Below are 26,983 nucleotides of genomic sequence, written 5' to 3'. Positions count from 1 at the left end.
AGATGTTGCTTCCAACTGCACAGCAAACACTGGCTGTGTGAGACTTCCTCCTGTTCTTCAGACACAGGCTCAGGGGCCTTGCCATCATAACCAGGGCTTCCTTCACAATACCTGATACACAGGCCTGTGTATCCTGCACCCATGTGGCTTTCCTGAATTTGATTTAAAAGATCATGTGTGAACAATCACACTACGTACTGCATTAAATCAGGTCTAAGTTTTGGAAAATAGGTACACTAAATTTCTTATTAGACTAAAATGTGCTTACTTATTTCTTATTAGACTAAAATGTGCTTACTTCAGCACTGGTGAATCAGATTAGACTAAACCACAATGGTTTCCCTTTTTTGAGTCTTATATTTTTGAGTGCTGCTGTTATCTCTTACTAATGTGCTTTGGTTTCCTTCTACTTTGTTAGGCCACCAAAACAAAAACAGAATTCAAAATACAAAGCCTCTATAACATTTCATCCATTAGTCATCTCTCAAACATGTACATTATAAGTAATGCTCCTGAGATCCAACCAAAATTTATTTCCACCTGAAATAAGTGGGAATTCTGAGTGTAGACAGATTTTGAGAACTGAATACTAACATCATACTGTTTGTAAATGATGTGGCCACATCTCCATTTTATACATGTTGTCTCAAAGGAAGCAAATGAGTAGGTTGCTTGCTTAAATATAGTAGATCAGTGGCAGAGCCTGGGATGAGACTGAGAAGTGACTATTCCCATGGCAATACACACTTTCAGACAGATTTCAGTGCTAATAACTGCAATATTTTTTTCACTTTTCTTTTTCAAATTATATAATTTACTCTATAAATACTATATTGTGAGAAATTTTAAGTGACTTAGAAGAAAAATAACTATTTGATTTTAACTTTTCTGACTAAATTAAGTACCAGCTTATCTTTTATCCCAAACAAAGGAAAAAGAAGCTACACTTCTCACAATGAGTTCATTAAACTACAAAAGTATCTTTTTAACTCCAAATTCTACAAGATGGCAAGCTGTAAAAAATCACACAGCAATATACTGAGACTGAAAGCAAAATCAGGCTTCAGAAGCTGAGCTATTTGATTTGTGCTTAAGAGTCAGTATATGTGTTTATTGAAGGCATAATGCAGCAAGGGGTCCACAAATTGGTCTCCCCCAAGGAGTTCAAAGTATCACTAATTAGAAAGGGAAAAATGGATTACACATCTGTGTTCCATCCAGGTAGCATTTCACTTACCAAGCCAGAAAAATAAAATAACCCCTGCTGTTTCGCTACTTGTCAATCACATTATCATAGTTACACAGTCAAAACATTTTCCTGCAGACATACATAAGCCCATTTACTTGCTTTTTGAAAATGTTTGTTTGCATCTATATATAGCTGATTATTAAAAGCTAAAAAAAAAAAAACCAACACTCTAGAGAGCTAAATCAGAATTTCTAAAGGGTAACTTGTTTTGGCTATTTAATTTAATGAAGAGCTTTATTGACAAAATTAGGGCAGAGGTGGTGACGTATGCAGGATTTCACAGTGGGGAAGATGAACAGCATGTATAACAGCACAGCAAAATGGTGCCTGGGCTGCTGTTATTTGGCCCTGACTCAGCGCATTGGTCAATGTGGTTTTGTCTAAGTTTTAAATGCATTTTAGTAATCAGCAGTTACTGAATCTACTGCTAACAGATGGCTTTTATTTGAAGGTTATCATTGTTTTATCATGGTATTTGTGAAGCTCTGATACAACTTGAACTAAGATGCTAAGATGTTATGCTGAATTTTTCAACCAAAATCAGTGAATGCACGGACACTTGGATACTCTAAACAGATCTAAGCCCAACATATCAAGGCTCCACCTTTTAGTCTGTATTTTGGAATTCAGTGCCTTGAAGCATTTTTCAAACACACTTTTGGAATGAAAATTACTTTAAAGCTGCAAATAGCTAACATTTCAAATGATAATTACCAATTATGTTGTCCCCAGCATGCAAAAAACTAGCTTTTACATCAGGTGTTAAAAATTAAACTAAACTGAATTTCAGAGTTTTGTTTATTCATTTTCAGTCCATACTAAAAGTGCATTTGCAGTCTCCATGAAGCCTCCATGGGTGGCTGCACAGAACACTGTGAGATTTTTTAGGTATGAAACGTTTCAAAATGATGGATCGAGTCTGGATGAGATTTTACATTATTCCTATACTTATAAATATTTCATGATGTATCAACACCTCTAGGTGTTATATGCCTGCCTGTATATTACTATCAAAGTGGCATATGTGGCAAGTTCAATGAAGGTGTCTGGAACAACCTGCTGGAATCCACAACAAATCACAATCCATCAACCATTTACATAGACCCAGTGACACAAAGCATACCTTAATCACCTGCTGATTCTGAGCTGCCAAGAGCCAGAGTGCCAGGCTTTGCACAAACACCAAACACATTAGAATGATGGCCTTTTCCTCAAAGCAACTTTTCTCTTTCAAACAATCAGCAAGAGCTAGGATACAGATGAGGATGTTCAAAAACACAGTGGACTGGACATGGCATGTTAGTTACAGTTCTACAGTTTAATTAGTTACACGAGTAACTAATTAATCTAAGTGGTGCCAAGAACACTGAGACATCACAGTGAATGGGCATTTTAAGATTTGTGGGAGGGCAATGAAACATGCCATTAGATTCCCAAGATCTCCATCCCTTGGAGGAGGAATCATGTAAGGTTCAGAGATGCTAGTATAAGAATACAAGGGGCAAGTGATTGACACCAATGTGGTTTAACATCTATTGAGGAAAATCTTTCTTCTCACATTAAAAAAAAGACAAATACTGAGTAGAGAGTTAAAGTCTCTGAGTAGCCCTGACACTGGAAGCTAGCAGTTAATCTTGATGAGACAGAACAGAAGGAGTCAATGAAGGAAAAACAAAGTGAAATGGAAAAAAAGACAGAAGTGCTCATTTTGAACGAATGAGAGTAGGACAGGACTGCTTCTGTCAAGTCATGGCCAGGGAAATTGATGATGAAGTAAGTGAGATGCAAGACTCCACATGAGTAATTTTTTAGCTGCATGGATAGCTGGCACAGGTTTTACCTCAAGGATACTGTGCAGAAAGAATCTACAAGAGCAGGCCTAAGCTGACTTGAAGAATGGCTGAGACATCCACAACAACACAACAGGATGCAGCAGACAGAATTCTGCATTAGGTCAAGTTGATGATGATGAAAGAGCTGTCAGAGAAACAGGGCTGTTTATGGGCAGGAGGAAATGGATGTGGAACACAGAGGCTTATCCTTGAGTTCTCTTCATAAAGTGGCAATTGACACTGTAATTGCAGTTGCCTTTACTAAGGCTCAAGCAGTTTTATAGGAAACACAACCAGGGTAAAAAGGCAAAAGGAAACTAGAGGATGTCTCCCCTCTACTTGTGATGTTGGGTGAAATTCATGGCAAGGGACATAACCAGCAAGGGTTCTCTCTCTTTTGAGCTCCAAAAAACATTGCTCTTCTGCCTTTTGACGAGATTCTGGGAGGTATCTATGGGGGCTCTCTATGGCTCTCAGCACAACATTATTCTAAAGCTATTTATAGTGCTAACTGGAACTACAAGAACATGACTTTTCTTTATTGAGGGCTCTCCATACATACAAAAGGCACATTCAGTTCCTGAACGTTGTAGTCTAAATGAAAACATGTCTGTGTAAAAATAGTAAAAAGATTTTATATTAAACTCTATCAAAAAAAACCCAAAACCCAAAAAAACTAAAACAACCAAACCACAAAACCAAACCAAAACAAAGTTCTGCAAAACCTCCTCAAAAGCATATTCGAATCAACACAGGAAGATGTCACCGTTTATATGCTTCCTGAAAACTGTCTATAGTTTTCAGGAATGCCCCCTGGTGAGCGAATTGTTACAAGTGGTTTAAAACACCCTGAGGTCAACACTATGATGTTGGTTATTTCAAGGGAAATACCTGTAAGAACCCTCACACTGAAAGCCAAGAGAGTGAGACAGAAGCTAAAACGTTACACAGTAAGACAACTATTGAGAAATGGCATAATCAAAATGTAACTTAGGATGGAAGGGCAACCATCACTAAGAAGAGATATTCTAGATGACTTCCTTTTAATAGGTGAGCCACATCAAGGTACATTTTCAGGAAACCATGTACTTATCTTCTCCCAGTACCTGGCACATATTTTAACTCTATTGACTGATCCTAAAAGCAGTTTTCTCTCACACAAAAAAACAAACGAAATGCAACAAAAATAAGTCTGGCACAAACAACAGGGATTTTCATTATGACAATTAAAATGATTGAAAACTTTTGAGGCTTGCATAAAATGGCACTGTGAATCAAAAGACTTTGTTCAATATCCCCATTCTTTATTGAACTATTGTATAAACTAGGGAAAGTTCTTCTATATTTTGGTCACTTGCTTCTATTTATATTTTGCCCCACAGGGGAGAAACGAGCTCTTCTCACTCAACATTGAGCTATTATTTTTTTCCCCTTTCTGAAGGCAATAGCTGCGCAGTGAACAAAGGAGGCAAGCAAAAGGAAGTATCTTCTAACGATACTTTGAGGATAAAAAGCAATGTTATTGTTTCACTCTTAGCAGAGCTTCACCTTTTTATTTGATTCATCATATTAATTCACAGTCATGCATTAATAGCACTTCTTATATTTAAGAATATAGTTTAGATATTCTTAAATATTTTTCTCTATATAATTCTTAGATTTAAGAATCTACTCCAGCTTTACTTCTCTTTTTCATTAAAAAGAATTTAAAAAGAAGTTTCCAGCTTGATCAGTTCTTGTTCTTTAACCTTGGCTGTTACATTTTAAGATGCCAACAGCCAACCTGTGGAACAAACCAAGGACTACAATGTGCCAATCAGTGACTCACATGAGGCTCCAGGGGGAAGGAGGCACATAATCCTGTTTTCCCCACCTGACTGGTGTGCAACAGCAGACTGATAAGGGAGAAACTACAAAGAAAATGTGGACTAAAACTTTTGTTTCCCCTTGGCCTGCACACTAGAAAGTCACCTTCCCGAAACATCTGAAATCAAAACTCTTTTATTCTCCCCTTCTTGCAAGTCTCCCTAATCCTATAAATGCCTTCAACATAACCTCAATTTCACAATTCAATTCCTTGCATTGTGCCTCTCTTCCCCATTCTCCTCAGGAGCCAAAAATCTCATGAAATAACTTCATATGGTTCCAATCATGTGGTTGTCTCCCAGTGTGGGAGACATAATTTCTACTCCCTTATTTTAAAGCTCACTGATAACACTTGTTTGCTGCTCAGCACTATTGTCACATTTTTCTATGTGAAAACAAGACTCACTCCCAGAAGGAGACTCCACATATTCCCTTGTCAGATAACAACCTTCCCTACCTTGGAGACCAGATAAAACTCCCAGGCAAAGTTTGAAGCTGGTAGTGCTTTTCCCTGACACAAGCAACAGCAACTTGCTTCTCCAACCTTGCCCTCTCCTTTATAAAAAATAAAATAGTATCTACAAACCACCAATTAGCTCTCCCTCTTTAAATGTGATGTTTCATTCACTAGACAATATTCTGGACCAGAACCACTGAAGCCCAAGTAAGCAATCCTCACAATCCCCATCTAACTTTCACACTTTTACATCTTCAACACCTGAAAAATTTGCTCTGGGCTGACATTTCTAGTATCTACTTTATAGCCACAGTCAGGTTCTCTGCACATCAGTCCTATCCAAAAGACATCCCAGTGCATCCAAACAGGACATGACAGTGCAGCACAGAGGTGTGGACATCACTTTCATGCAGCTCGAGAATGGGTGTTGGCAGTGGCTCTGCTTTCTACAGCATCCCAGGAGCCAGGCAAATGTGCAGGAAGGGACAGATTTGAGGGAAAAGGTGAGCAGAGCCTCCAAACCAGCCTCTAATGGGCTAATGGGGTGGCTTTGGCACTCACATCTCCTCAAGACAGAGCAAATCTGGAGGTGCAGTAGACAGAGTACCTGGCACCAGATATTCTGTGTCCTTGTTGAGTGATCTAACCTCTACAATACTGCTATGGAACACCCATCACAGTCTTAAATTGTGTAGGGATTAGGAGCTCTCACTTCTTGGCTTGGTGAGCAAAAAGAAGAACAACAGTTCAATTCCCTCCTTGTTCACAAATTTCAGATGAGTCCTGGTGGAGAATCCCAAATACATTCAGACACCTTCTCATCTGAGATATTTAACACTGGAGACACCCCATGTCGAGTACAAAAACACTTAGAGAATGGAACAGAAATGTAACACTGTGTTGGAAGGAAAAATGCCATGCTGCAAAGCAACCACTCCAACACTGCACAGCCTTCTTCAGACAGCTGCTGCCTGTTGCATGCTCCCTGCTTCTTTCACATCTCTGCTTGCCCATATCTGAACTTCCACTCCGGGAACACTGCATTTCTGTGGGTCTGGGAGCAGGGACAACAGGTCTTTATACTCCTCTCAGCTAAAAAACTTAACCCTGTTCTTCACTGCCTCTACTTTCTCCCTCTCTTTCTCCTGTTATCTAGAAGGTAACACTGCCACTCTATTACTTGGGGTAGCTCCAGGTAGTGTCTTTAGACAAAGACATTTTGTATATATTCATAATGAGGCTATGCCACCAATTCTATAAAATGCATAATTAAGGAAAAAGGGTAAATATATTATTATGATGGATTCTAAGATTTCTAAGGAATTTTCTCAGACCTCACAAAAGCTATAAACTTAAACTGCCTTCATATTGCTTTAAAAATTCCTTTCCATGCAGAATTTTTCATAGAAAGAAGCTAATATCAACAAATAAGAAATAATATTCATGTAAAAATACATGTCTCCCCACAGCAATCTCAGTAAACAAAAAAATAAAAGAATAAATAAATATCTGCCAATGTTTTTTGCCAAATGTGTTTTAAAAAATTAGGCTTATCAACTACACTCGTTATCCACAATTTTTTCCACTCAGTAAAATTACTGCATCGAGAATACTGAAAGATTAACACTGAAATCTAAAACCAGTCTGCTAAGAACTGACATATTTTCTAAAAAACCCCTATCCTGATACAGCAACTTCAGGACAGAGCTACCACCTTGTATTTTATGTGAAATGTACGTACCACGTGTCTGGTTTTTCCTTCCCAAAAGGCCTGTTAAAAACAATACATCTAGTGCTTAAAACCATCAGTAGACATTTGATTAGTGTTATTAAAAAACAAGATACCACACAATATCAAACAATACTTCCATCATTTTGTCTTCAATTCTCCAGCCATTTATTTTACCTGGTGCAGAACTTTAATCACAGGCTGTCATCTTTTTACCAATATTCAATGTCACTATGTTATACTTAAATTAGCTCCACTGGCAACACAAAATGATAGACTGCTGCAGCTGATGGTTTCCACTTTGATTGTTAACACAGGGTGGATGCAGGAATGGGACGAATATGCTGAATGCAGGAAATTCAGTAATTTACAAGGGAAGAAGGAAGGCATCTTGTTGAGAGCATTTATAATTCAATTGTGTCCCTATATTTACTTTGCAGTTTATTTTTACTGTATTACCCAATCTATAATGTAAAAAATTTACTACCTGCTTTCAGGGCTATTTATTTCTCTTTAAGAAAAGAAATGGTCCTCTGCCTTTACCTCCACTGAAACATCTATTACAAATAATCTATTCTAAGACTATAAAACTTAACTTTGATAGATGAGGAGAAAGCTACCAGGGAATTCTTCTTATTCAGCAGGTCACATGAAGTCAGCTTCTCAACTCTAGTTTATCATTCACCTAATTCATAATCTGGTAAAACACGCTTGAGTTTGGTAGTAACTCTGATAATTCAGTCTATATCCTGCTTGCCTTTGGCTCTTGCAATAACAGCAAAGCCCCACAATGTCATTAATTGTGGCTGGATAGGAATTGCTGGAATGAGATATTTTTTCTGCGCTATTTAATATTTGATCCCAAATTAGATTTAAAGCAGAGGCATGAATTAGACCCCAGTTTTGAAAAACATGCATCTCAGTATTTACATATCCATCTAAGCACTGTTCAGCTCAGCTCCTACAAAGGCCTCAACAATTTCTTGAGCTTGAACCCCACAAAGTATCTGACTTCTAGTGACCTCCTCTAAAACGGAAGTCATTCAAGTCACAACCAGTTCTAATCCAAGAGAATACATTTGTTTCTAAAAGTATGCCACAGGAAGAAAGCACAGTGTTTGCATTGAGGCCACATTCTCAGCTGCCACAAATCCACACTGCTGCAATAGCAGCAATGGCTATTTATACCAAGCAAAGAATGTGTTCTTATTTCAAAGCAATTAGAATAACGAGCCTCATCTCTTATTGCTAATTACATTCTCTGACCACAGTGCAAAGAAGCATAGAGAAAGAATTCACAATTCTCCTATCATTTTTATTCACCTCTGTTCTCTGATATAAAACAGTTTAAAATATACTTCTTTCTCTGAAAGCATGAGAGATTTAGACTTTCATTGTCAAGGGAATTTGGGGATGTGAATCATCCTGTGTGCCACTGACCAAACAGGAATTAAGTATACATAATGATCAAAAAACAGGGCAAAGAAATAACCTTTTAGAAGAGGCACAATTGGGAGAGGTGATATATTGTCATCATGTAGGAATGTACCTTGAAATTCAGCTTTTGTAACCAGGAAGACACACCTGGAAAAAGGAGAGTGTTGGCCAAATCCGGATGTCAATAGCCACATGCTTACGGAGTTCCTCTGAAACATCCAAGGGCACCATATGACCTGCTGCAGTGGCAGAGTCAAACAGGTTCAGGAGCCAAATCCTCTTCTGGATCAAAAGGAGCAAGAGAGAAAGGGCAAGGTCTGCAGATCCTCCCTGGCTGGACCCTGCTGGGTACAAACCCCTGCACTGCTGCTGACAGAACACTCAGAATGGCTGGGCTCTGTGTTGTCTCCCCAGACTAGCACAGTACATTCCCAGTAGTAAGCACCTTAACTAATAAAAACTTCCAAATGCCAGTAGAAAAGACTGTCCCAGCTGCATGCAAAATAGTTATCCTACATCTTCATACTCCTGCTATGCAGATGGCAATGCTTTGTTTTCTACTGGTTTAATTATCATTGTTTCTATCTAACTGGGCAGCCAGGGCTTTGTGCAAAGTATCATCCAAAGACAGAGCAGGAGGATTTAGCAGCACTGCTGGATAGCAGGCAGATGGTGTCAGGCATCCATCCTCATCTTCCCTGACTGCTCCACACCCATGACAACTGTTGATGACAATCCTACTCAGGACAGATGACAAAGTCTCTGTAATTGCACAAACTGGTTTCAAATCTTGTCTTCAGGGATGCATTAGAAAACATGGAAAACATGGAGCATTAGGAAAAGGCACATCCACCCAACACTTTTCTTGCCAAGTTCAGAAGGGAGCAGGTGTTTTTCACTACATGTACTCACTTACATGCAGCCACCAAGAGCACCTGGTAAGAGAGCAAAAGCTTAATGCCATGGACCCAGAGGTGACAAACAGCTTTGCTATCCCTCCCTCCCCTCACAGTCATATCTTCACAGCTAAGATGGGTTGAGGTTTGCATGAAATCAGCTCACAGAGAAGTCAACAGCAGGGCAGAGCTGGGCAAGGTACAGGTGATGCTGAAGGGCAAAGAGAAGCACTTTGAAGAGTTTACAGTTATTTTTCTCAGCAAGACTGAGAAAAATCCCATAAAATTACTGGAGATAGTCCTCTGTGTAAAGGGATATTTTTAATCAATTTCTCAAACTCGGTCCCTAGTTTTCAGACTGCCTCTCATCTAACACTACCATATTCTGCTGCATGTTTTCCTTGTTATTTGAAGGGAATGATGAAACCACTGTCCTTTAGGTTGACAGAGTGCCCAAATTTAACTCCTCAACAGCCACAGCACACTGCAAATACATCCTCATATTGTTGATCTTGGATCTTACTTTCAAACTCCCTCTGAAAATTCTAGGATGAGGTCAGTGGCTGAACAATCTTTGTGAAGCACAGTGGAGCTGTTATAAAAAACATTATGTCATAGTCAGAGCATTTTTGCATAGGAAATGGAAAAATATTAAAAACAAACCACCAAAGCTAATTTTATCAATCTTCCCTCCATTAATGCAAACACACATTAGGATCAGTATCTTCAAGAGAAATTGTACAGGCTTCCAGGTCAAAAAGCCAAGAACCTACTCTGGGGAAGAGGAAGGATTCACGACTGCTCCATGTCAGTCATGGTGGACATTCACCACTCATAAAATGGGATCCTCTCCACATTGAAAAGTATCACTAATTAACAAACAAAAAAGTTCTTAATATGGATTTTAAACTCTTCATAAAATTCATATAATTCAAGCAAGAAGAGCACAAGAGATTAGGGAAAAAGATATGAAAAAATTTACTTTTGCTCCAAAACAGGGAAATCTCAGCACACCAAAGCAGCAAAATGATATAGAAGTACTTACTATTAATGAGGCAGGAGTTTGCAAAAGAGAGAACTACTGTGTGTGTTGGTTTTAGCTGAGGTAATTTTCTTCACAATGGCTGGTATGGGGCTGTGTTTTGGGTTTGTGCTGAACACAGGCTTGATGATACAGAGATGTTTTTGTTATTGCTGAGCAAGCCTTACAGAGCCAAGCCCTTTTCTGCTTTTGGTCCTGCCACACTCGCAAGGAAGATAGGGATGCAGGAAAGGTGGGAGAAGACACAGCTGGGGCAAGTGACCCAGGCTGTCAAAAGGAATATTCCAGACCACATAACATCATGCTATATACGTCAGTGGGGGAAGAAGGAGGAAGTAGGGCATGTTTGGATTGGTGGCATTTCCCTTCCCAAGTAACTGCTCTGCGTGAGGGGGCCCTGCTCTGCTGGGAATGGCTGAACACCTGCCTGCCCATGGGAAATGGTGAATTAATTCCTTGTTGCTTTACTTGTGGGTGTGGTCTTCACTTTCCCCAATAAACTGTCTTTATCTCAACCTGTGAGTTTTCTCACTTCCACCTTTCCTGTTTTCTCCCTGATCCTGCTGCTGGGGCAGTGAGCGAGGGGCCGGGCAGGGCTTGGCTGCTGCCTGTGGTTAAACCAAGAGACTCTGACACTAATGAATTTCAGCAAAGTGGTGAACTGCAGCTCTGCAGGCACCACTGACCAGCACCAGAACAATGCAGCATAGGAAAAGAGCATACAGAATAAAACAAAATCCTAACAAAATGCACAATTGCAAACCAGCTTGAGAGGCTGTGAACTGTCATCATATTTCCTTTTCAAGCAAGGGCAATACTTTCTGGTTTTAGAAGGGGAGAGGCCTTGCCCTCTGACAATTTTTGCTATGCTAAGAATAAAATGAATGGGAGACACAGAGCCTAGTGGAAAAAAGGGCAAGATTTTCCATGAATAAGCAGCAAAATCCCCTGTCACCTTGTCTTTGACAATGCTGCACACTAACTACTGATGTTAATTCAGTAACTTGGAAAAAGTCCTGGATAAAACCTGAATTAATATGGACAGGGAGTTAGTAAAGGCTGTTCAACCATGTGCTTTGCTTTTTCTAAAGCTCTGAGGCACTGGAAACTGGCCTCAAATCTGACCTTTTCTTTTTTTTTTTTTTTTTTTTTCTAAAAGGATCTAGTTTCAATGCTGAGAATAGCTAAAAAGAACAGAGCTTTCTGCTACTTCTTATCAAACAGTATGGTCACCTGCCACAGTTCCCCCACCTCCCAATTAAAAATCAGTATTTGTGACCCAGCATCTCTGAACAGGAAAAATACAAAAACAAAAAAAGAACAGTAACAATTTCTGAGTTCTTAATTCTTGTGCCCTTCTTCCCTTCTTATCATCTCATACAGAAGCAAGTCTTTAAAAAATGTTATATGTAACACATATACATTGGTGCAATTATAATTGTCTGCTAGGACTTAAAGTGAAAAGGTAAGTTTTGTGTTATGTCCTCTTCCCTCAGAGTACTGTGGGGTCCAAAAGCCTACCTACCTCATCCCTCCTTTCTGCAAAAATCTCCTTCCATACCTTAAACCAGCAGATGGTTCCTTAGTATATAAAACAACATTCTCCTCCTCTTGTAGCAAAAAATTAATTTTATGACTGCAAATTCAGAAGATTCCTGCTACTGACACAAAAGGTGTGGTGGGTTCCATCAATGCAATTATCTCCTATCTTGCAGTTGCCATAGACAGAAATGGTATTGGGGGTGTTTTTCACTTTCGTTTTTGCTTTGTTTGTTTGTTTTTTTAAACATCTTTTCTCACTTGGTGCAGGAAGCAGATTGCATTCTTTGCCCTCCATTTTTACTGCTCGTGCAACATGCATTTCATCTGTAGATAGGTATTAGTTCTGCCAGGGCTGAGAGACAAGTTCAAGGCTGGGAACAGAGTTCCATCCTGGCACAGACATGAGTTTATCAAAGGATCTCCACTAGCGCATGGCACCAGATAACACTGATGATAAAACACACATTATGCTGCAGAAACATGATTAGAAACTCTTATCTGCTGCACTTCTATAGTGACGATTTCCTTTTCCATGCCCTGTGGGCATTAGCTACACTTTCCACAAGCAGAAATGAAAGGCAGAGTGAAGATTCCCCCCTTTCCTCCAGACCCACTTAATCTAGGCTAATCCACTTCTGTGAAGCAATACCATCAAATTTCTTCTGACATTATTTAAATTTACTACGAGTTTCCAAGATGCTATACTTTGTCAGGAAACTGCAAACATTTCCAAACATATTGCAAGTGATTGTGAAGAGAAAAAGGATATTTGGTGAGAACCTGCACTGTGCTCATGTAGAATAAGACAGATTGAAAAGTAATTGAATGTGTTTTGAAGGTGAAAACAGGGTTTCTGTGAAGAAAGTGCTTTATTATATTCCTACTATCCAACTTCCCCCTGCTCCATGAAACACAAAAGAGATAGGCAAAAATAGGTGTCCTAAGGGATAAAGTTGGAAATAAAATAAGGTAAGAATAAAATGCACAGAGTGGAAATGAGACAAGTCCTAGGAAGGAAGACAGAGGAGCCACAATAAAGGGAAGAGCAGGGGGAGAATCAGAAAGTCCCCTTTCTAAGACTGCTAACATCAAGACAGAGCAATTAAAGAACAGCAAAAAAAAAAAAAAAAAAGAGCACAATGCTTAAAGCAGAGGGGAAAATAGAACAAGAAAGAATACTTAAATTTTTCTTCTTTGTTAATTGGATTCACCACTGTGAAACTTTCCTAAACTATTAAAAAAAGAGGACATATCTCCCAAATAAGACTGGGCCAATATAGCAACCAAAAAATCACCTGTAAATTATTAACTAATACACTTAGAAATTTCCTTTTCAATATTCACAGCTCTTTTTATTTGTATTTTGGGGAAGTAAACTTCCCTCACTACAACAGTACCAAGAAATCAGTGGGATCTTGCCAAATTTCCCCTCACCTATAGAAACACCTTTAAAATGTTACTTTTATTCACAAGTTCCTATGTTCTTGTCACCAGTGACATGGCTGAAAGTCATAATCCTTTGATTTGTAATATCATAACATTTCCCCAGCAAAGTAAGTAGTATGACAAGAGCTGATGTTTTCAGGCTGGAAAAAAAACACCAGGAAAACACGAGCCTTTAAGAAACAATAGCCCTGTTTTCATGACAGTCTCTATTATGTAGACAGAAAAATAAGGTAACTGAAACAAAGCAGCTGTATTGTTCACAACAAGGAGAATGGATTGTCCAAAGTAAAGTGTTTGATTGTTCCCATGAGGGTTTGGTGACACTGCAATGTGTTCTTTACATTACTGAAACATGAGAAATTGTTTGGTAGTGGTTGAAGACTTTTTGTGTACCCTCCAGTATGATAAAACTACACAGTATGGTCAAGAGAAAACTCTTTTACTCTAAAGAACAGCAAACCACAATTAGGCAGAATACCTTCAAATGTCACTGGAGGGTGCACAGATTTCTTCCAAATTTATGGATCTGGCAAGTTATGTACATATTCACTTCATGCAGCATCGATTTCTAAATGTGTTCCAAATTTTCAGTACTTTAGTTAATCACACCGAGCCTAGTCCTGCAGTCCTTTGTTGTAACAGAAGGCAACACAAGTGATTCCACTGCCATCCAAGGGCATTTTTTCATGAAGAAAAGGACCCCTCATAAACAACAGCCTGAAGTCATAAGCACACAACACAGTTGGGAAAACTACCCCCTATATAATCAATGTTAAATTAAGCCACAAAATATTCCATACATACAGGAACAACAGAGAAAGAGCTACAAATCTGCAAGGATACACAGTCCTTTTGAGGTGAGACTACCTTTAAGACCATCAGCAGTGTGAAACACTGTCCTTTTAGTGTGCTGTGCTATTCAGTGCATTCATACCCAGCTCTGCTCCCAAAACCATTTCTGAAACTTAGTATTTTATAAAGGAGACATGAAGCATGTGGTATGTAAGCTAACAGTGAATAGTAAGGAAAGACAGTGAGCTCTAAGACTGTTCATTTTCATGTAAACTGGAAGGTAATGTGGCGGCATTTAATCCTGACCTGTCCTCCTATGGCATGGGACCCTTAGAATATCTTATGTCTTGCCTGAAGGGGCAAGATCTCAGTGAAGATGACATCCTCAAACACATTAAAAGCACTGCCTGCATGAGAAACCTTGTTTCTGATAGAGAAAATGTGCATGCCCTTAGCAGTCTGAGCCACCAGGCTGCAGCCACATTTGTTCTGAATTAGGCAAGTGACATTTGATTGAAACTCCTAAAAGAAAAACCACACACGAGATCAGGTAAAACAGACCTTGGGCTTGTTTTCTGCTGCTTCAATAAATGCAAGGTGCCTTTATCACACCAACTATCTTAACACCTCAGTGAATGAGGAGCCATGCAGATGAGCACAAGTTACATCAGAGTAAGACTCCACGACATTTTCCCTACCGTGTATCCACGAATAAAAATAAGGCACCATTAATATGAAAACAAACATTGTTGAACAGAAAATGAACCCAAGACAAACAACAGAAGAGAGTCAGTTAAAGAAGAAAGGTTTTGCACACATTTGCCAATTTACCTGCTGCTGTATCATTCAACAATGGCAAAGTACAGTCACTGCAGTATTGCATCTTGTTATATTTATGCATTTTCCCTTTCTTGCAGGATAGCACAGAAAATAGCTCAATAAAACACCTTTGTGTAATTGTCACCAGTTATTCTTGAATAATATTATTCCCCAAAAATAATTTCATTATTCCTATCTGGGAATTAGGAAAAGCCCCTTAAAAGCCCTGGTTTTGTGATGAATGGAAGTCACAGCATAATCTTTTGAGGTCTGGAGAACAGTACAATCACATTAAATTCCCTCAGCTCAAGAAATGTCATCTTTACATCAGCTGGTACAAAAAAATTTTTTCCAGCCTGAGACAGCTATGATAAGGGATTTAGAAGTCATCACCATGTGGGCCAAGAGATATAAAGGAATGCATCACCACATATAAAGTGTCTGCTTCTCAGAATTTTGGAGCTAATGTTCTCACAGCTGTGTATGACTTAGACCAGCTGGGAAGAAGAAAGGAACTAAATTAGTCACTAGAAGGATCTAATATTTTGTCTAACCTGCATTTTAACACTCCAGCAGCAGAACTGTTGGTAAGCAAAATAAGATCAGATCATTATCCAGCGAGGGATGGGGCTGTGAAGTCTCTTGGAAGCACAGCAGAAAACACACAGTCCTGGGGGCAGGCAGGCAAAGATGACATTTCAGTCCTATCTGTGCACTGCTGAGATACTACCAGCAGCTGGAACAGCCCTCAGCACAACTGAGGGGGGCCATAGGTTACACAAAATTACCACAGACCATCTGGCACTCCCAAGCATGCCTGTGCTGCTCCACAGACAAGAGGGAAAACCTTTTGGAAAGACTTACTCAGTAGCCTTAGCACAGCAGTTTCCCTATAGCAGGCATCAGTTTCTGTAACATGACACACAGGCACTAACAGCTCAAGATGAAATCTTTAATGGCATTTACAGCACTCTTGACTAGGATCAGTTTGTGACCCTCACCCATTTACATGACTAAAGCTCACTTATGGCAGAACTTGGTGGTTTTTGAACGAGTTGGATGGTTGAAGTCCACTTTATTCATGGCAATAATATAAAGTGCTAGCAAAGCCTTCACTTGGTGTAGAAATAAGCGAAATGAAAAAAACTCCCACTTTCTGTGGCAGAACAAGGGTCCCATGAGAAGATGCTCATCTGAATTTCAATGAGCTAGAGCAATTACTGTAAACTTGTCCTGTACAATCCCTCCTAAATGGCTCAAGTGATGAGCTGAAGTTACCAATGCAAAACTTCTTGTACTTCAGATATTCACACAGACAGAGGTCTCTGCTGAACTCACTTTTATTATTCTAACTCTCACCACTTTTGCACATCTCCCGCTTCCTAACAAAAGGTAAGCAATAGATTTACAATCTCAAGAGGGCAGCCAGTTATTTAATGTATAAACTTGGAGAATGGCTTGGTGTATGTTGGTGACTAGGAAAGAGACAGACAGCAGCTTATTACACATGCTATTTGTTCATTCTTTTATTGGAGGATACTGTCTTCAATGACTGTCAGTCTGCTGTCAGAAAATAACCTATATTTTAAATCAGGAAAAAAGAGTGTCAAGTAATCTGTATACATAGTGGGTTCTTTGCCTTCCTTGGGGTGAAGCTATCAGCTATTGAACATATTTCCATTTTTTGTCAATGCATGTTTTCCCATTTTTTTCTTTAGATACAAGGCTATCAAAAGAGTAGCATTCCTAATGAAACATATTGTATTAAGCTCCCTGACAATGGATGCATCTTTTAGGTCGCAGTGAAAAGTACTGCATTTGTTTTAAAAACCAACCAACTAACAAACAAAAAACCCAAAACCCCCACCTCCCCAAAAAGTACTCCAGCATATGAGCTAGGCTACCCTCCCCTCCCTCCATTAAAAAAAAAAAAAAAACAAAAACAAACGGACAAGAGGAATATATTCCAAACTTTTCTTAAGAAAATAAAAGAGAAAAGGGAAGGGGGGAGGGAAATTAACTGACAAAATTGATTTTTTGAAACTTGAATCTTCATTAAAGCTGTTTTGTCAAGAGATTTCTTCATTAACTTTCTTTTCCTTCTGTTACAAAATGGTCAAAAATGACATTTCTAAGAGTTCTGCTTTACTTTGAAGCTGTATCTTAAACTGAAGTGATCTCAATCTAGGCTGTTTCTATTCGAAACATTACCTGGCAAAATTATAGGTTTCATCTGGAAAAAAGCTTTGGAGGTTTATTTGAATTCATGCTACCCAGACTTGATCCTCTTTTGGTTTCAAGAGCCTCCCCAAAAGTGCGTCCATGAGCCAGATGCAAATTCTATCTCTGTCTAAAATGTAATCTTAAAACTTACTCTTTAAACTTTCCTTAGAGACTCTTTCTTTAGCTTATGATATATACAAATGAGTAATCTGAGCATTTATACGAAGACCAAAAAAGAGAAACTCTCTCAAGTTACTGCTCTAAGCAGGGGCAGGGTTCAGGGAAGCCCCTTGGGCTCTTGCTTGCTTTTCTATTTTATTGCTCAAGCTGTAAAGCAGGTGTAGCTAACTACTTAAAGAAACTAAAAAGAACCTATAGAAAACCAAATATCTATAATCAACTAAAATTAAAATAGCATAAAAATAAAATATTTTTCAAGACACAGTATCTTGGAAACTTCTTTCTCATAAAAACATGAAAGATTTTCTCTTTCCATCAGTATTCAAATTCTTAGCTCTTAATTACTTGAACTATTTTTAGATTAATACCATTTGCACATCTTGGAAAACAAGTTCAGAACTGAATCTTCACCATCTGGGACCTGCAAATTCTATCTGATAAACCTCTGGAAGGAGAAACATACAGCTTCTCTAAGTATTTAACACTTAAAGAGAAATTTACATCCTTCTGAGAGTCTCATACGTCAATTAAATCCATACACTCTAGAAACATCAAAACTTGTTGCTATACTTTATTTTTTAATAAAGAGTATGGTTTTCAAAAAGACAGCATAAAAAGTCCTTAAGACTTGTCTTAAACTTATGGACTGAGATATATGGAGTAAAAATGTTAATAAGAGATGGCTAAGCAGCACACAGAAACAAAGCTTGATCTTCAGGTCTGTTTCCATCATTTTTTCATTCAGATTGGAATATCTTTTAAATTTACGAGTTGAGTAAAATAAATATTTCTATATTCAAAATCATGAGTGAGCAAAATACATAAAACCTTATCTTTATCAATAGAACAAAAAATAGCAAGGGCAACAATTTATTAATTATACCTGCTTAGTAACGGAAATGGAAGTAGTGCTTAGTTGGTGGATTACATTTTATTATGACACAAACTCCAATTACAACCCATGAAAGCCTACAAATATACTCATTCAGGGCAAAGTTCACTCACTAGAAGATTCCATTACAACAGCACTGTAATAGTTGCTAATCATATTTCAAGGAGAATCCTAAAGTCAGAGGGGTCACCTAGAACCCTCTTCACACAGCAAAAGAAGGAAATAGAAACGTTAGTGTTTGTTAAAAAAAAAAGGCATAAAAAGATGTAAATTCTGCATAAGGATTCAGTTCTTAAAATATCTCTATTGTTGTCCTGGTTTGTATTTGCTCTCTCCAATACCCCAAACTGGCATTTTTTCAAAACTGTTATATTGACTGTCATTATTTGCTAAAGATGTCCAGAACTCTGCTAAGGGATTATTTTGGCCCTGCTCAGTGTTGGTTTTTGCATAGGAGCAGAAGGGTGATTTTTCACCCAGCTGTCATATCCCCAATATTTGAGGCTGGACCACTGCTGCTCCAGAGCAGCCCTTTGCACTGGAGAACACAGTGATTCTTTCTTTTACCTGCACCCACTGCCAGGCTGCTGAATGCAGCCATGAACAGAGCTCTTAACACAAACAGTATTTCCTACTTTGAACTATTTTTGGTATTATTCTAATGCAAGTTCCTAACACTTTTATGCATATCAATGCTGCATGTACAAGCATTTTTAAGATTTCAAAGGTTTTCATGATACCATCCTTACCTATGTAGTTTGTCCTCCAGAATCTCCATGTACTTCTCAGCATTTTCTTTTACACTGGTCACTGCAAAATAAAGGCCAAAGTTAGGTAATGATATAACTTTACAGTTCTGAGGGGGTTTTCTTTTTTTAAACCAACTCATCTCTTACCCACATATTTTACACATGTCAGTTAGGAATAAGAATTTCATTAATCTTTTTCACATTCAAATTGCAGTGTGGGTGTCTTCTCCCTTTTTTCTTGAAAGTCTATTGTATCTATATTATAATAATAGATCAATAACAAATGCATTAACCTCTTGGCTGGGTCAGAAAAATGTTGAGACTAACAAACACACAGTATGCAGAAGCTTCCTCTTGACAAAATAAAATACAAATAAAGGCAACAATGACAGCTAAAAAAAAATCATCCCCACAAAAAAGAAATATTATCCATTACTCCTCTTTACCTTCAGGAGAAGTAAGCCAGCCTTACAAATGCATCAGTCCATGCAGAACAGTCCTTTAAACTGTTATCAATCTTGTATCAAACTTTTCTGATAAAACCAAAACACTACAGAATGAAAAGAAATACCACTCAAGATTGTTATGAAATTTAGGTTGGGGTATTTTGTGGTTGGTGTCTGGGGAGATAGTTGTGTGTGTGTCTGTTTATTTTTAAAGCTCAGACCTAGACATTCTCTTAGCCCCTACAACTTCTTCACCCAGAAGACACTCCAAAAGACGACTTACCATAACACACAACAACAAAGCTGTTCTTTTGAATGACCATTGGTACTCCATCAATGGTAGAAAGTAAACCTCTTCCAGGAAAATGGAGGCTTTTAGATAATAACCATTTCCACAATATGACAACTTTTCTTCCCTCCTCCCTATAAGCTGCTTGCAAAGTCCAAGTCTCATAGGACTGTAAATCACTTGGTCTCTTTTAAAGTCTTAATTCATTGTACATCAAATATATATTTTATGTGAAGAGGCATCCTACAGAGCATCACTGTTTTTATGGGGAAAACATGCTAAATGGATCGGGTACCCTGTGAGTTTACACACTCATCTCCCCCACTTTCCTCACAGTACGATGGCTCCAAGCACAGGTTACATACAAGTGCTTTCCCTTTCTGTGTTTGTTGGGATTTTTTCCCCTCGTAAAGTCGAATGCCACCCACCAAATCCTGATCTGAAAACTCAGCATTAGCCAAATCAGCTGTGCTAAAGTTTACACACAGAGGAGCTCACTGAGGTAATACCATTAGCAGCAAGCATCAGGGTCAGTGTAACATCGACTGTCTGCAGAAGGTGGTGTGCACCAGGTCACACAGCAGTCACACATCACTGAAGCTGTCTGCAATGCAATGGCAGGTATAGAACACATGTTGCAGGTTGATTTACTTGTTCATTGTTTTGTTTTGTTTGATATATGAGCTTATTAGATTAGCAAACAAGCAAACCAGCCAAACAACACAAAAACCTGAAACAATCAAAAAACCCAAACCCAAACCCATACCATAGCCCAGCAGTCTGGAAGCAGGATTCTGCAATATTTTATTGTACATAGACAACTGCCTTAGTTTATACATTCACAGGCCCAATTACTCATTAGAAAAGTGCTGATGGATGTTATGCAAAAGGGTTTATAAGGATTTCTGCAGTGGCACTGAAGACTAAATGACTTTCCCTAGTTTGTAGCAGGTCTGTAACTACAGCGCTTAGTAAAAGCTCACAGTTTCCTTACCATGCTTTTATTCCTACACTTCCTGTAGAACTGTGGAGAGCCTGCAAGCTTGCAAGTCTTTCTTTAATGACACACTACAGCTTTATAAAAATGGCCAGCACTTCTTGCAAACTCCCTATCCATCAATCCCCAAATGTGCTGACCTGAGGCCCGGTGCACACTTTGATAGCAAATAGCTTCAAGGTGTTCGGGTGCTGTGCTTCCCCTTTTCTTGCCATTGTCACAGTGTCCTTCAGCGTGAGCTGTTACAACTCTGGGGCTTATTCTTTTGGATAATAAAGTCAGCAGATATTATTAATTTTTGGAGAGGGATGAGAAGAGGTGGAGAATCTGTTTCACACTCACTTTGTTTCTAACCGATATAGTGACTTCTTACGTTACATGAAAGATAAACCTTGCTTTCAATTTCTCCTGCTGTGCTTGTCACTTTTTAATTGGGTTTGATCTGATAGAGTAATTCGCACTTTCACAGTTCAGTCCTGCCCCTACAAGCAATTTTACAACGCCCTTGAAGCACACAGCTTAATATATCAGCATTATTCAATGACAAAAAGTAATGGGCAAGAATACACCACTAGTCAAAAGTAGGTCAGCAAAAAGCTAACACTCATTTGGAAATCACCTCACATCACTAAACCCTACTCTCTCCCGTCAAACGTTTTAACTACATTAAAAGAAATGCAAACTTTGCTGTGAAAGAGAAAGCTCCCCAGACTAGCTTTGTCTCCTTGCCTTCTTCTCCGTGTAATTGGAAAAGCTGTGACCTGGGATTTTGCTGGAAGGAAAACATATCTTAAAAATCTGATTAAGGTTACTTCCCTTGCAACAAACACAATACTTTCAGCCTTTTAGATCATCCATTGAAATAGAAGACAAGCAAAAGATTAGCAGATTTTTTGTTCTAATTTAATGAATCTATTCAACATCACTTCAAAGCAAAAAAAAATGCAAACAGGAAACTGTATGTGCTTTCAATCTGGCCAAGAAGGTACTAGATGACAGAGAAAGAAAAGAAATAATAATTTATGAGATTCTTCTCTGCATGCCAAATGGTTTATCTTTACATTTAAGTGAATGGGGTTGCCTTTTTCCATCAGTTCTCTGGGGATTTACATGCTTAGCTTATATTAGCCTTGAGGGGAGTTATTAAAATAAAGAAATATAAATTCTCTATTAAAATAAAGAAGTATAAATACTTGCAGAAGATCAAAACACCAGGTTATTTGCTAAGACTAAAAATAAACTTCTCTTGTGAAGTCTTAATTGAAGAAAAGTGAGTCAGCATTTCTTTCCCTTGTTTTATCCTAAATTTTTCTTGCTTCTTACAACAAAGTCCAATCTTGGAGGAATCAGTTCTGGTCAGAGAGGACTGAGAAGCAGCAGTGAGCTCCTGTGGTGGCCTTTTAATTGCTACAGAATGTAAATCTGCTGTTTTAGAAGCTGCACAGATACCATTTAATAATTAGTCTACATAGCATTCCTTTAAAATATCATTACGTGTCATCTCTCATCTGAAGGCAGCCCCAGTGGGGTAATGCTATTTCTATTACTTACAGAGATTATTCAAGCCCGCACATGAAAGCCTAACATTACTTTTATTCTTCAGTTTCTTATTCTTCGGTCCTCAAAATTGAACTTAAAAAGACCTATGGACTATAAGATATGCTTTGGATACTATGATCAATATTTTCTAAAACTTTATAAAACCTGAGTATTTGACTGGAAATACCTCAAACCCAGTGTTCATATGGATGCTCCAGATGTAAATGGTTGGCAACTCAGAAGAATAAATCTTTAAAATTGAATAGGGGTCTTAAAAAATAGCAGTCAATATCACAGTAGTTTTCACAGATGAGTAGTTCTTTACCAGACAAGTCATTCACCGAGTCCAAGAGGTACAAATTCTGAAGTAAAGTTTTTGCCTTCCATCCTAGAAGGTATTATTTCTTTTTTTTTCTTTTTCTTGTTCTTTTTTTATGGATAGACAGTGTGGATGAATAATGACACATAGTTTTACACAAAATTAAAGGTTGGAAGAGATGTAATAGCTCCTACACCAACACCCAGCATAAAAAGAACTGCCAGACATTACCTGCCTGCATGACAAGCCTGATCCCTACAAAATTAGCCTTTCTGATCCACAAGCATAATGTTCCTTCTCAAATATTACATTATGTAGAGTAAAACTCCCACTGGTGTGACAGTGTTCACAGGGGTTTTCAGATGAGGGAAGAGACTTCATGTTTCAGAAGGCATGATTTATTATTTTATGATATATATTACATTAAAATTATACTAAAAGAATAGAAGAAAAGGTTTCCTCAGAAGGCTAGGCTAAGAATAGAAAGGAAGGAATAACAGAGATTTATGTCTCAGACAGAGAGCTGAGCTAACTGGGCTGTGATTGGCCATTAATCATAAACATCCAAGATGGGCCAATCACAGATGCACCTGTCGCATTCCACAGCAGCAGATAATCAATGTTTATATTTTGTTCCTGAGGCCTCTCAGCTTCTCAGGAGGAAAAAATCCTAAAGAAAGGATTTTCATGAAAAGATGTCTGCGACACACTGGCTTCAATGACATTTTTGCCTGACTTAAGGATCTAGGAATAAAAATAAAAAAAACTCCATAGACATGTATTGATCTGAGGACAGAATTAGATGTGAAGAAGGCTGACATTGCTTCTCCTGTCACTATACTTTTTTTAATGTAAAAATTGTTATTCACACTAATATAAAATGAAAGCAGAAATGGATTCTATGCAAATCTGCCTGATCTTTTCTGTCATGAAAGATGTACTACATTAATGTGTGAAGTTGGGGTCTGAAAAACTGAAGAGTGGCTTTGATATATTCAAAGGTTCACTTGAAAAGAGTGACACTTGACATCTTAGCTGCCCAACTACATGTCACGATGACTTATCAAGCCTCAGTAACAAGATTTTGCATACAGAATGGTAAGGAATTTTGCATCCTGCAGACAGACAGGGGAAAACCCCAAAGAACAAGCTCTGTGAAGAACAATGGCCACTCTCCTATGCATTGATCTCAAGGAACCAAAGTAGAAAGAACAGAAAAGGTCAGGATTAAAGGCACAAAAATAAATGCCTTATTTAAGAAGTGTAAATACTTTTAAAAGGCAAATGAAATTCTATGCTGGTTTTCTGTCATCCAGGAATGAAGTAAATACCGAGATACGTAGTTATTATCTGTCTTTTCCAGTAATTGTGGTTTGTTCTAAGAAATGTACTAACCCTCTGAATAACATTGCAACACAGCAGAAAATAACTGAGGGAACTACTGCCACCAGACATGAGGTGGCAAAAATTTGGGAGGTCAAATGGACTGGCTATTCTGCAATTAAAAACACTACATAAAGGTGAACTGGAAACACAAACATCCGTACTGAACATCTAAGAAATGAAAGCCAGACATTTAAAGACAACCTAATCTTACTTGACTAGAGTAAGATTGAGTTATGGAATCATCTCAAATTAGGCAGAGAATATTTTCAACTAGAGCTGAAAATATTCTTTACCTAATTTGAGATGATTTCATAACTCAATTACAAGTTTTTTTTCCATAACACAAAATCACAAGGTTTTTCCCTCTGTCTGTAAGCAGCTGCCTGGAGAATAGGATACTGTCCTGCCACGGAAATGGAAAGCTGTGCTTTGCAGTGGCATAGCACTGGCAGGCAGCTCAGGAGCAGCAGCTCTGATGGGTCTGAGATCTGTGAATGCAGCAGGGCTGTACCATGCAGGGCTGCTAGACAGCCTCAGTCCCTCTGGACAGAAAAGATGACTGCAACAACAGCTGGGTGATTCAGTCATGTTGATCTTATCATAATCCCATCCCACAGGAGAAGAGAGGGCTTTCAGGGATCCACTGTCAAATGACACTCCACTGCTTTCAGAGCTCTCAGAGGGATGGAGTATGTAGTATCTTGTCCATGTGAACATTTCCATCAACATCACTTTCCTCTCCAGCACTAGACAGTCAACTGCTCTGATATCACAGGGCACAGGTTTGCTTCTCTTACATAGAAGCAAACAAATAAAGGTTCCATCTGGAGCATCACTGTCTTAAAACATTTTGCTCACTCTCACATTTAAAATCTTGTAGGGTATTTCCACTTTATACTCTCTCACTCTGGGAAAATATGGGAAATAATAAAAATCTATGAAGAGTAATAGAGAAATACAAAATTGGCACAACACAGGACAGCATAGCATTTTGGCCCTAATACTGCACTGAAACAGGAAAAGACTGAAACAGTGTGAACAACTCACCTTCCTCAGTTCCATTTCTCCCTAGCACCTGGGTACATCCTGAGCAGGAGGAAGCCCAGTCTAACCTCCAGGCATGCTGGGAATGGGTGGGCACTGCAAGCCCAGGAGAAACAGCGTTCTCTCTTTAAGAGATCCCATAAAGGCCAAGTTTGGCCAAATTTTTCCAGGTCATTTGGAAAAATGGCAGTATTTTACACATTGTAGAAGCAGGCAAAGAAAATACCCCTTCTGCTCATGTCAAAGTTCTCAGAATATTTACAGATGGCTTAATTTGTAGACCTTGGTGCAACAATGATTTTGAGTATGCAATAAGACAAGTGGCACCTTGCCTTTGATGCAAAAAATTACAACTAAACATAGATAGCATACAGAAGATACTGATTTTAACAGAGAAGCCACATTCTGCTCTCAAGTTAGATGTCAGAGCAGATATAAGTTATGGAAAATCTCAGAATGAACAGAAGTTTGACAAAGAAGTAAAAAACAGAAAATAGATCTTACAAAGAGAAATGACAGGAGGTGCCAGCAGCTCTGCCTATAACAACTGACAATTCTGTCTTTGAGCAAGGCATAAAAGGTTTGCAGAGGCGACAAGGAGCACCCTGCATAAAAAGGTACATTTGAGAAACAGACATTCCCAGAATCTGCCTCCTGAACCTTCTTTGTTGCATGCAGCACTTTTCATCCAAAGAGACAGGTGACCCTTCAAGTTCTGTGATGATTAAATTGCCTACATTCAAGAGAATTACCATACTTTCACATGGTTTCTGAGTTTCTTTCAAATTTCTGAAAAATCTGTCAAACCTGACACAGGGATTCCTTCCATGCTACATGTGGGAGACAGCAGGCAGAAGGAGGCAAATTACTTTCAGTAAATAATTTACCTTAAAAAAAAACAAAACAGCTGAAATTTTACGCATTGTTTTATTACACAGTATCAAAGCAAGCATACTGATTCTAAACTGAAGGGGCAATAGGCCCAGCAGTCACCAGAGCTCATAATAACATGAAAAAAGATTGGCCTTGATACTTTAAGAGACTGTATAAAGAGTAGAGAGGGTCACAAAGCACATAGCACCAGACCACCCACCTGTGCAGTGTGCAACCCCATGTCTGGAAGCAGCCTCCTGGCCTTCCAACTTCTGCCCTGCATGTACCACCTCTGCAGTAACCACAGGCTAGGTGTAGATCCCCTATCACAGGTTTGGTTACTTTTCCACAAAAGATTCAAAAGCTACAAATGATTGGAGTGCACTAAATGGAATTTTAAATTGGCTGCAGAAAACCAGGGAGAAAACCATTCCTACATTCTCACTTCAGGAAAATCTGTGCTCAAATGAAACGCTCTCTCTGCTTTACACTGCTGACATAAATAAGCCAACTTGCCCCAGAAAGGTTTTCTCCATTGCAGACAGTTAACTTTATTTTTAAACTTTATTTAAAATTAGCTAGGACATGGACTCATGCGCAATTTCCAGCTCCAGAGTGACTTTATAGTGCCACTTCTGGAAGAATGCTGGAGATCTTCACTGATAACATCCTCAGGGGATGAAGGCTCCTGAACTCTCCTATAGGAAAGTGAAGGTTGAATTTTCCTCTCCCATTCCATCACATGGATAGGACCATCCTGTTCTCCTTGCTTCTCTGCAGCTGCCAGACTCATTGTTTACACTTTGTTAGACAACTTACTAACTACTTTAGTATTGAAAGTATCATCTCTTTTCCAAAACCCATGAGAAAAGTTTCCTTTCACTTTCTATTCCTATCTCTCTTGCATTCTTTACTAAGCAACCGGGGAGGAATGAAGGG

The 26,983-nt window shown here is 38.6% G+C and overlaps 1 protein-coding gene across 2 annotated transcripts in view; it reads right to left on the bottom strand.

Annotated features, from left to right (window-relative positions):
• The window catches only part of DISC1 (DISC1 scaffold protein), a 169,429-nt gene that overhangs the window by 24,225 nt on the left and 118,221 nt on the right, over nucleotides 1-26,983 (bottom strand). For both annotated transcript variants that reach the window (XR_009114279.1, XM_058021063.1), the window contains exon 10: nucleotides 19,152-19,212. Coding sequence is in view for 1 of the 2 variants with exons in the window: in XM_058021063.1 (XP_057877046.1) it covers nucleotides 19,152-19,212 (61 nt within the window). In the remaining variant the exon portion in view is untranslated. The remainder of the gene's footprint in view (nucleotides 1-19,151; nucleotides 19,213-26,983) is intronic.

Source organism: Melospiza georgiana, chromosome 3, assembly GCF_028018845.1.
Source record: "Melospiza georgiana isolate bMelGeo1 chromosome 3, bMelGeo1.pri, whole genome shotgun sequence".
Lineage (NCBI taxonomy): Eukaryota > Metazoa > Chordata > Aves > Passeriformes > Passerellidae > Melospiza > Melospiza georgiana.
Note: the sequence above shows the minus strand (reverse complement) of the source record. Positions and strands in the feature narration are given on the sequence as shown.